At 34.8% G+C, this 11,646-nt stretch overlaps 1 protein-coding gene, 1 non-coding gene and 2 pseudogenes across 3 annotated transcripts; 2 read left to right on the top strand and 2 right to left on the bottom strand.

The window, feature by feature from the left end:
• Window positions 1-2,420, top strand: part of LOC104735468 — a 3,158-nt pseudogene extending 738 nt beyond the window's left edge.
• Window positions 2,724-2,795, bottom strand: TRNAD-GUC. The gene has a single exon. It is a non-coding gene; the product is annotated as a tRNA-Asp (tRNA).
• On the top strand, window positions 5,514-6,850 carry LOC104735467 (annotated as a pseudogene).
• Window positions 7,776-10,295, bottom strand: LOC104735466. Of its 2 annotated transcripts, none has more exons than XM_010455269.2 (2): window positions 9,960-10,295; window positions 7,776-9,309 (listed from the first exon to the last, which is right to left on the bottom strand). In XM_010455269.2, the coding sequence occupies exons 1-2, from the start codon at window positions 10,020-10,022 to the stop codon at window positions 8,206-8,208; spliced, it is 1,167 nt and encodes a 388-aa protein (XP_010453571.1). In that variant the 5' UTR covers window positions 10,023-10,295; the 3' UTR covers window positions 7,776-8,205. The 2 variants fall into 2 exon arrangements, with proteins under 2 accessions (XP_010453571.1, XP_010453572.1); XM_010455270.2 differs by having other exon boundaries at window positions 7,776-9,306; window positions 9,960-10,293.

The following is an 11,646-nucleotide window of genomic DNA, read 5'->3' as shown; positions in this document are numbered from 1 at the left end:
TTTTTTTTTTTTTTTTTTTAATTTATTATGTAGTTCGTTCGTGTTTTGATTATAAAATAAAAATAATGCATGCAGCTGGGTTTTTTTTTAAATTTGTTTGGTTGGGTGTGTTGTGTATGTAGCTGGAGTGGAAGAAAGGGAAAGTGAACCCATTCGTGAGGGTAATAAAATCGAGGTTAAGGCCAAAACCGATGAATGTAGTCAACGATCGTGATGGTTCCTCCCGTATTCTTTTGACCGACCCTGCCGGATCTACTGCTGAGGTCTTTTTTTTTTTTTTTTTCACTCCTTTCCTTTTGTTTTTTTTTGGTCTCCGTACCGTAACAAAAAAAATGTGATTTTGATCAAACCCTTAAGGAAAGGTGGTAACTTTGACTAGATTGATGGAGATTATATGATGAGATATCTCTAAGTGATTAGTATTTTGAGCTTACATGTTGATGTTTTTCACTTATTAGAGTAGAAAGGGTTTAGCTTGATGGACTCTCAGTAAAAACAACGAATCTGCTAATTTTACTTGGGTTTGTTGGAAACTCTTTTAAGAGGTTGGTTGTATACTTACATATGTTTTTGGGGCTGGATATGGTTTCAGGTGCTTCTCTATGGAGGACAAGTTGTTTCTTGGAGAAATGAAAGGAGAGAGCAGTTGCTTTATATGAGCACCAAGGTATTCCATTTTGTATAATTGAAGTATACTGATGACTCCATTTTTCTTCTTAGCCTGTTTCTTTTTTTTCGAGCATGTATCAGATCATTTGTAAATTGTGCTTTTAGAGTAGTTGAGTACGGAACAGCTGCCCAATTGAAGAAGTTTCAACTTCCGTTAACAATGTTTTGTGTTCATATAGGCGCAATGGAAACCACCCAAGGCCATCAGGGGAGGTTTACCTCTCTGCTTTCCACAGGTTAGAAAGCAGCTTTCAGATCATTTTAAGATATATTGGTTAATGTGTTGCTTAGACTTATTGTGCCGCCTTCATCAACCATGTTTTGTCTTCTTTGAAGTTTGGAAATCTTGGTCCACTTGAGCGACATGGATTTGCCCGTGGCAGATTTTGGTCTTTTGATAATGATCCGCCACCTCTGCCTCCTGCTAACCAGCAATCAACTGTTGATTTAGTATTGAAGTCTAATGAAGATGATCTAAAGATATGGCCTCATTGGTTTGTACAGTTGATATCTCTCTTGCTTCATTTCATTTCAATGTCATCATCTCTTGACTCGATTTTTTCTCTGACTACTTTGTTTCAGCTTTGAACTTCGTGTTCGCATATCTATCAGTCCTGGAAAACTTACTATCATCCCGCGTGTGAGGAACACTGACGCAAAATAATTCTCCTTTACGTTTGCACTTCGCAACTACTTGTATGTATCCGACATAAGGTATGTATGTTGTGTGGTTGTTTCGGCACTTCTGTCAGCTCCTCTGTTTCTCTGTGTTGTCATTTCAATCATCATCATGATCAAAGCTATTGTTGGGAAGATGCTTTACAGAGTTTCTTTAAAACACCTTTTTTGCTAAGTAAACATCACTTGGCATACAATTTGTAGTGAAGTTCGGATTGAGGGTCTGGAAACACTTGATTATCTGGACAACTTGATGCGTAGAGAAAGATTCACGGAGCAGGCAGATGCAATTACCTTTGACGGCGAGGTAATCTGACGCACACGAGTGCCTTTTCCCGCTTAAACTTCTCTCTACGAGCATAACTTAATGTATCATCAGTAAACCCTGTAGGTTGATAGAGTGTATTTGAACACACCGACAAAGATTGCCATCATAGATCATGAGAGAAAGAGAACTATCGAGTTGCGAAAGGAAGGCATGCCAAATGCAGGTGCGTAAGAATTTGTTTCTGCCCTTGAATCAATAAGCGAACAAAAATGTGAAGTTTGTTTCTTTTTTGGGTATGAGCAGTAGTGTGGAACCCTTGGGAGAAGAAGGCCAAGAGTATTGCAGATATGGGAGATGAGGATTACACAACGATGCTGTGTGTAGATTCTGGTGCTATGAAAACCCCAATTGTGTTGAAGCCACATGAAGAGTGGAAAGGGAGACAAGAACTCTCTATCGTCTCCTCTAGCTACTGCAGCGGTCAGCTCGATCCACGCAAGGTTCTTTATGGGGATCACTGATATCATAATTACTTATATAATATGCATGAAAGCATACTTGGGAAACATCATTAGTCTTATATTTGTAATTGTTGTCATGGATAAAGCTATGATGCCCAAACCAATCTGATATATGATATGATTCGTTTGGAGCTATTGCTTTTTCTGAGTTTCTGGCTGTGACACACAGAAAGATAGGCAAATGTAGTAATTTGTAACGTTGCCTTCTGTGTATGGTTCACCCGGAAACATCAGTCTTATAATATTGAATCGTCTCCTTTATGAACAATTTGTCTTCTGACCGACTTGTGTGTGACAGTCGACAGCTCTTCTTCCGCATTTTTGAATAAGCGATTAAAACTATATGAGCCGATGAAACCTTTGCTCTCGCCACTCACTCAATCACATTTCTACTCATTCGTGACTGATTTAATATTCAAATTGTTCTTGATTTTGGTAATTTTCCTATCAGACTTTGAAAAATTAAGGGTAAAGAAAAACAAGGATTCCTCAAAACAGTATGGGCCTATTATAGAAAAAGAACGCTTGCAGATTCTTAATCTCCCAACAAAGCCCACGTAAAACATTGATTAGGTGAAAAAGATTATCGCCGTTGCCGGGGATCGAACCCGGGTCACCCGCGTGACAGGCGGGAATACTTACCACTATACTACAACGACTTTTTTGATAGAATCAGTACATACACAAAGATATAACAATAATTCACGCCATAATCAAAGACTTTTACGACAAAAAACAAGAAAAGATTATCACGTATTATAATTTTTTTTACCTATACATATAAATAATTCCAACAATGTTTTTAAAATATATAGCACTGAAGCATTAATTTATTATAATGAAAAAAGTGAACTGATTGATATAAAAACAATTTGTACATCATAAAAAAATGGGCTGATCCTAAAAAGTGCGATATTATGTACATAATTTATTCTCCTAATTTGTTAGTCTTTTTGGGAACAATTTGTAGCTAGAAGATATCTCTTGCTATAAAGCATAGATCAACATTTTCACCAAAAATTATAATATAATAATAAAAGTTATTGTTATAGTTGTTTTAAAAAGTTATTATATTTGAAATAATATTTATTTTTTAATATATCTTTTAATTAAATATTTTATATTGTTTATCTTTTTACTATTGTATTTTCATCCTTATTTTGTAAATTATTTTAAAGTATTAATTATTATATTCTAATTATAAGCAAGTAAAATTTATTATTTTATTAACCACATAATTTTAGTTTTATCTATCCGCAAATATAGAACATTAAACACACATTTTTCAACATTGATTAAGTAATATGTCTTCGTTTCTAAAATTTCAAATCACAATATATACATAAAAAAAAATTATATATTTATTTATCATATGTATTTTATGATACCTCAAAAAAATTTGTAAATGAAATTAAAGAAAGATTATAGAAGAATCAGAATTTAATATCTTTTAAATAATAATTTGAATACTTAGATATAAAATTTTATTTTTAAAAATTCTGAACGGTTTATAATTTTTAAAAATTAATAATTTTGTGCATAATTAATTAGAGAAAGAATTTTTTTTTAAACTAATATTTATTTCAAATATTTTGTTAGTCTTGTATTTAAATTAAATTTTTATACTTACTAAAAATTAAACATTAACATTTGAAACCAATGGCATGATAATGTAATTTCTTATATTTGATAAGGTTAATTTTATAATTGTAATTCCCAATTAATATGGTAAGATGTAATGATTAAAATGAATCTATAGTGGATAAGAATTGATAAATTTACCTGGCACAGGTTGGAATCGTCTGGAAATATACTTTTGGCTATATTAATGCAAGTCATTAATAGTCACGGTCACTTCCTGAAATAACTACTACAAATTTTTTTTTTTTTACAAACCAGTGAAACGACAAAACAAAAAGGGTAAAAACTAAATATTTAAAAAGAACTAAGTTTAAGTTATTATCTGGCTTGGTGATCAAGGTAGTATGGCCCTACTACAAAAAAAAATCCATATTATTTACGAATTCCCATTGGGCTCGACTTCGGAAGCTATCCACTGCTTCGGAGTTAAACACAAACCTTACAAATCCTCGCGTTCGTAACCGAACCAAACTCTAGTCAAGCTAAGTCAACACTAGCCTGACCTTAGCTAGTTGTGTTCTTGAGAAGCTTTCATCGAAGCTTAGGTTCGGGACTTCTATTTCCCGCTCATGGAACACACGTATATTCTTCTTCTCTCTCTCTAGGCTCTTTTATTTGTCTCTCTGCTCACTTCGGTCTACTTTTTTACTTAGCCTAGTGGAGAAACGTTTTCTCTCTCTCTCTCTCTCTCTCTCTCTCTCTCTCTCTCTCTCTCTCTCTCTCTCTCTCTCTCTCTCTCTCTCTCTCTCTCTCTCTCTCTCTCTCTCTCTCTCTCTCTCTCTCTCTCTCTCTCTCTCTCTCTCTCTCTCTCTCTCTCTCTCTCTCTCTCTCTCTCTCTCTCTCTCTCTCTCTCTCTCTCTCTCTCTCTCTCTCTCTCTCTCTCTCTCTCTCTCTCTCTCTCTCTCTCTCTCTCTCTCTCTCTCTCTCTCTCTCTCTCTCTCTCTCTCTCTCTCTCTCTCTCTCTCTCTCTCTCTCTCTCTCTCTCTCTCTCTCTCTCTCTCTCTCTCTCTCTCTCTCTCTCTCTCTCTCTCTCTCTCTCTCTCTTCTTTCTTCGGCCGTGTTCTTTCGTAGCTTAGTTCATGGAGAGGTAAGCTTAGAAACCAATACGTTAAGATCTGGTTAGACTCCTGATTCGATATATTGAATTGATTCAGTTAAACCCTTTGCCCGATTCCGATGATTCCATACGTTTCTGATATACCCATCGTTGTTTTGTTGATTGCTAAAACCCATAAAGGTCTCATCTTTGTTCTAAAGTCTCGAAAAGACTTGGTTTTTTTGTTTTGTTTATGGTCATATTATAAAGTTAGTATTTTAGCATTTTAACTATACCTAATAAAAACCATAGTTTGAGTTTTTATTCTCATAATTATTTTTTATTCTCATAATAAAAAAAAAAACTATCCATCAACATTTACCCCAAAAAAGATTTTTTTTCTTTAATTTTTAGAAATTCACAAAATCTAAACAATTTACTTCTTTTTTTATANAAAAAAAAAAAAAAAAAAAAAAAAAAAAAAAACAAGAATATATCTATAGCAAGCCAAGAACTTAAAACACATGTAACTATTGTTATTCATAGCCTAAGAATATAGAGAAGAAACTTTAAGTAATTATTCTTGAAATCTCTCAGTCTCTCTCTGTTTTTCGATGAAACGCCTGAATCTAAATATCATAAACATGTCTCTTTTTTCTGGAACCTTCTATATGTGGTTTTTGCTCTTGTCACTAAAACTATGAAAACCTTACACATGCAGGGCTTGGATTGTGGATGGTCCATGGATCGCAAGGAATATAAAGAATGCGCCTGTGTCTTCAGCTTTGCATATTAAAGAGTGTGGAGCTTCTATCAACTGCCCTAACTGCTCCTACAGCGTAGACAACAGCAATGTAAAGAACAATTTACAACACCGGTAACTGAAAAAATTAAGCTTATGGTCTTGTTGCTTATCTGGATGGATTTTTTTTTCTTATTTTGGTTGGTCAGGTACTGGCTCCTTGGCCAGGCCTTCCTAAAGGTGTGAAATTTGAGCCAACCGATGAAGAAGCGATTGAGCATTTGGAAGCTAAGTGTGGTATTGATGGCTTGAAACCACATCTTCTTATCCAAGACTTTATACGTTCAGTCACTCAAGATGTTGGTATCAACTACACTCACCCTCAAAACCTTCCAGGTAATAATAAGATCAATCTTCCGTTGGTTTGATGTTTCTAAATGTGAACTTTGAGTAATCAATCACCACTCATCAAAATGTTTGTAGGTGTGAATAAGGATGGAACTAGTGTCTTCTTCTTTAACAAGACGGCACATGCATATCAAAATGGGCAGAGAAAGAGGAGAAGGGTTACACCAACTAATTTGACGGATGAATCGGTCCGCTGGCACAAGACTGGTCAAACCAAACCGGTGATAATCAATGGAGTCCAGAAAGGATGCAAGAAGATCATGGTGCTTTACAAGAGCGCGAGAAAGGGATTAAAACCTGAGAAGTCTAATTGGGTTTTGCACCAGTACCACTTGGGAACAGAAGAAGGCGAGATTGGGGAATTTGTTGTCTCTAAGATCACATATCAGCAACAAAAGCAAACGGAGAAAACTATCGTTGAGAGTGAGGGTTCTGAGGTTCGAGGTGGCCCAAGCACACCAAAAACTACTACTCCTACGCAAGCTAGACCTGTGATTTCTGTTGATGAGGATAAAATCACTTATGAATCATTTGCTGAGGTTAGTTCCTTTCTCAGCAGCTAGCCAGTATCATTGACGTTCTTCATGCGTTACTGCGTTAGTAAACTTATAGCTATATATGTTGTCTGGTAAAATCAGCGACTGGAGGACATTCAAGAAGCTTCTTTTGGTTCGACATCAGACAAAAGAGCTCAAGTGGCAGGAAATAATGTGAGTGTTACTGACGATAACTTGGTGTCCAAGAAAATTGAAGCGTCGTCGTCCCTTGTAACGAAGAGCCCTAATCATCATGGGAATGTTGACATCGGATCTGGAAACTTTTCAGTTTCAGAATTGGAGAATGCAGAATTAGGGACTCTCCCTGATTTGCTTTCCGTGAGAACCTAAAACACACCCACTTTATATTTAGGAAAACATTGAGTGTCCTGTTGAAACTAAGATCTTTTGCTGATTTTGCAGTTAGCTTCTGCGGACAGCTTATTGAATTGGTTGGAATTGTTTTGAAGCTTAAGACAAAGAGATTGCGTTTTCTTGCATTTTCCCTGATAAACGACAAGAAAACACAAGAAGAAAGGCAGAAGCAGGAATGAATGTAAATATATAAATAGTAGCCAGTAAAGTAAGTTCTATCGGCATTGGCTTCTGTTTCTGTCATCGGAGACGCCAACTAATTTGTTTTCCTCACATTTTGTCGACTCCTTTCTAATTCTTAGTTATTACAAACCATTTGATCTTCCTCGCAACTCATTCCATTTCCGAACTTTCTTTGTTGTTGTGTGGTTTGCTGTAGTCGTTATGTTGCTTAAGCCTTACGTAGACAAATCAGTTCCAATGTCTTAAGTTCTCCAACGGTTTCTTTTTTTTTTCAGTTAGTAAAGTTTACATTTTCACGCGCCTCCATATTGCTGATGATACCGTTATGGAACCTAAAGCTGCAATGGATCATCTGGTGGAGGCTAGGCTTCAATGAAAGGGAGGATGATTGATTATTCACACTCAACTTAATAGCCGCTCCAAGGAATACACTTCGAGCATCCTTTGTGGAGGATAAAGGCAGGAACAATGATTCATTTCGAGCAAGCTTTGTCTATGGTTATAGCATCTGTTTCCAAGCAGAGTCTGTTTCTGATTTTGAGAATCTTAAGGCAGGCCAAAGATATTATTACATGGAAGCAAATCGTTCAGACTATATTAAACCAAATAACCGATCAAGAGATCAACTCGAGCTCTTGCATCGCCTGGGAACTCTTTTATAAAGGTTTTGCTAGTGAACATCTAAGCAAACAGAAACAACTACAATCAAATCATACGATAACAATAATAATGAATACCAGATATTGAATCAAGACAAATTCAGAATTTAAACGAAAAAAAATAAAGATTACAAAGAATCTCAGGATGTAAAAGAAATCAACTAAAATTGTACAGACTAAAAAGGGAGAGTATGAAAAGAGTTTTAAAGTGAAAAGAGAAAGAGAGAGAGACAGATAAGAGAAAGAAAGACTATTCCAGCAAAACTTCCCAAAACAAAGATGGGAACACATTAGAACATATGGTCAGTATGAGAAATTATAAGCAGACAAGGTTTATATACTGAAACCAGAGACTCCACTTACCAAATCACTCTTCTCGAGTCTCAAGAAACTCTGTACCATTCTCTGTTTCACACTCCCTCCTACTGATGATAAGCCGTTTCCCCCACCCCCTAACAACTACAAAGACTGATTATTACAAAACCCTTATCAGCCACTTTCCCTTACACAGTTCCCAGGTAACAAGTATTTGTAACTCTCAGCTTTTTCGATCAGATGAGCTGGGAGATGAACAGCTGAATAAGACCTCGGTATTGGACCTAGCTTCCCGATGATTTCCCTGAATGTATACTCTTCCGGAAGCATATCGAACAGATCAGTTCCTTTACAAATCACATCTTGGATTCTTTGGGGGTTTAGATAATGAGAGAATCTGACCCGGTCGTTGTGGCTGTACGCTTTCATCTTGAATATAAACTCGCTGATGTGCCTGAAACAGAAACTGCAATGCCAACCCGAATCTGCTAAAAGAGTGTTTCCTTGGCGGAAATGAGCATATCGAGTCTTCCCTGGCTTGTACTGATGAATCGAAGCTCTCCAGCTTTTGTTGTCAACGAAGTACTCGAACGAGTACAAGTAGTTTTTCAACTGAAGATGAAGAATGGGTGGGTACCCGTCACACCATCTAAGCAGGTTGATGGTATGAGCGCTAGGGATCTCATCAACATCAGACATTATCAAAAGATCATCTTCTTCAATACCGGCGAGTCTAATGAGCTGATCCAATGCAATCCTCTGGTAAGCTTCTTCAACAAACGGGTTCTCGCCTTTCTTGAATCTTCCTCCAATGTTCCCATAAGTCAGCCTCGGCTCAACAAAACTGAACTTCCCTCGGTTCCCAGCAAAAACCAACGGTTTAGGCAAACCGGTGAAAGTAGAGTTTGATTCAAGAATCACAAACTGTGTAATGTAAGGATACAGCTCTTTCCACCGGATAGTGAGCATGTCAACTTCATTGCTGAACAAGACAGCGTCAAAGACCCTTCTCGGAGATTCACGGTGTTTCCAGCCATGTAGACTACAGAGCGTTTCCATGGTAGCGTTCTCATGGTAGTAATGAGGAAGCGTCTGAAACGGCTTGGGTGGAGATTCCCAAAGCGGTCTCAAGAAATATGTAAGCTTCTGACCGTGCAGATAGACTCCGATGAGGAAAATGGGCACAATGGTGAAGAAGAATATGTATGTCTTGAAATCGAGTCCACGTAGAACACATCTTACCCTTGAGAAAGCTTTGGCTGTTCTTGAACCATCCTGCTAAACCAAAAAAAAAAAAAACAACCCCCAGAACAAAACTCAGAAACATTCACAAACAAAATCAGAGAATCATAAATATAATATCCACAACAGATTCGAGATAAGAATAGCACAATCACACAACAGCTATAGAGATTTGTCTAGTGGTGGATACAAAGAATCAAACCCTAAGACAAATTTCATCGACAATCCCAAAACAATATGTTTAACTGGGGATAATAATCATGAAACAGAAACCTAAATTGTTCATAACAATTAAGGAGGAAAAAAAGAGTCACTTTATACATTCTTTTTTTTTTTTTTTGAAAGAATGTAAAATTGTACATTCGAAAAAAATAAAATAAAAAGCAACAGAAATTTCAGACAAAACACAATCGACAAATCGGTCAAATCAATTCTTAAATTCAGACAATANAAAAAAAAAAAAAAAAAAAAAAAAAAAAAAAAAAAAAAAAAAAAAAAAAAAAAAAAAAAAAAAAAAAAAAAAAAGCACATTACAACCAATTCTCATCCAAATTTTAAAAGCCAACAAATTGATATCAGAATCTCGATTTTTTTTGTTCAATGCGAACAAAAAAAAAAAAAGCCCAAAAACCGATTCATTACAAAATCGATAGCGGAAACCAAAATACGTATGAATACAGACTCACCTGTCCACAAACATCATCACAGATATCGTCCGTCTTCTTAGAACTATAGTATCCATCAGACATGATTGATTATACCCAGAAGGTATTAAAAAAAAAAACTCTTGTTTTTTTAATCTCTGGGAAAATTTTCGCGAAGAAGAGACTCGGACCTCGAAATCGAAGCCCGATAAAACAAAAAAAAAAATCAAAACTTTTTATCAGAAACTAAGGAGAAGAAAAAGAAAAAAAAAAAAAAACAGAGAAGTCAGGGGGAGAGAATAAATATCCGAAAAAATCTCACTTAAATCTAAATCTCTCCTCTCTTCTTTAGGAAAACTGTAACGCCAATTATAGCCGTTTGATTCTTTTTTTTTTTATCTATATTCCCAAAACTGCTTGAATTAATTTTATTTTTATTTTACAGTTAATTAAGGAAAAGTAGAAAATATTTATTTAGCTTAATCCAAAAAAAAAAAGTTGGGATAAAAAATCACAACCCTGGGATGTTACTATAAGTGGGTCTGGGGATATTTTGATCCTACGGTCAGAATGTTTTCTTTCACCTGGCTGATCTGTCAATGTAGCTATTTCCCAACACATATTCTTTTGATTTTACTAAATTATTTTAGATTTAATTTCTATAAGCAGTAATAAAGAATCTTCAAATTTACACATTTGTTACTGCCATTTCTGGTAATTGCATGCCATACGAGTAAATAATTTTTCAATCCTATCATTTGTTTTTAACCTTTCAAAAAAAGCTTCTATACATTGTGATTTTTTTGTTTGTAGTCAGAGAAATTAAATAAATTTGTGCAGACACAAAATGTATATTGTCAATATATATCCAATACAAATCTATAATTTATTGAGGTGATAAGTTTGGACATTTTAAAAAGTTTCTATGTAAATTATCACGCGTTTTTTTTAATTAACTTTACAAAACTAATTAACATTTGACTTCCTATTAGATCATAACATTTTCATACTTGGGACTTGGGAGTTGGGATATAATATGTTTTTATTTTTTTCTTTCTGGTTATATAATTAAGAGTAGTATGATATTATCGAAACTAAAAATATTTGTTTGATTTTGGTCTTCGTATCCTATTCTAGCAAGTCAATATTACATGCTCCCGTTAAAATAGAATCTACAATCATCTTAATAATTAGATAAATAAAACCTCTTTCCTAAAATATTAGATTAGTAAGCAATTTAATTTCCAATCATGTTAGGAATATACTATTATTTTATATGATTTACTTGCAATGTCAACCTATTATAAATAGTAATTTGAACTGGGTCTTCGTCTTCCCTATTCTCTATTTAGTCAATATATTACGTGTTCCAAGTGACCGAGTAGTATTCCCTTGATGCGTCTGGGACATGACGAAGACGGAATAAACTTGACTCCTTTTCTTTTAATTAAAACTCAAATCTTTAAAACACTTTTTACACAAGTGAAAGCTATTCATATGATTTTGATAACTTGATCGTATAAATTAAGGTTTAACTATTATATAATAAGTTTCCTTTATATTAAAACTACATTGGTGTTGACATAAAAGAAAAAAAAATTGAAGTGAATAGGTAACCTAAACTTGACAAAATAAATATAGTTGTTCATAGAACTCTTGGTTGCTAAAAAATTTGAAAACTGTTTAATCACATAATGTTTTGTTTGTTTAATTTTACCAATATAACAAT

The sequence above is a fragment of the Camelina sativa genome, chromosome 13 (assembly GCF_000633955.1).
Source record: "Camelina sativa cultivar DH55 chromosome 13, Cs, whole genome shotgun sequence".
In the NCBI taxonomy this organism is placed as follows: domain Eukaryota; kingdom Viridiplantae; phylum Streptophyta; class Magnoliopsida; order Brassicales; family Brassicaceae; genus Camelina; species Camelina sativa.
The sequence above is the reverse complement of the archived record's forward strand: the minus strand, read 5'-3'. Positions and strand labels throughout refer to the sequence as shown.

Bases quoted from the DNA above. Each gene is read 5' to 3' on its own strand.
- LOC104735466 (XM_010455269.2), bottom strand. From the start codon at position 10,022: ATGTCTGATGGATACTATAGTTCTAAGAAGACGGACGATATCTGTGAT. The intron at 9,310-9,959 runs GTGAGTCTGTAT...TTTTTGGTTTAG, and splicing joins GTGATGATGTTTGTGGACAG to CAGGATGGTTCAAGAACAGC.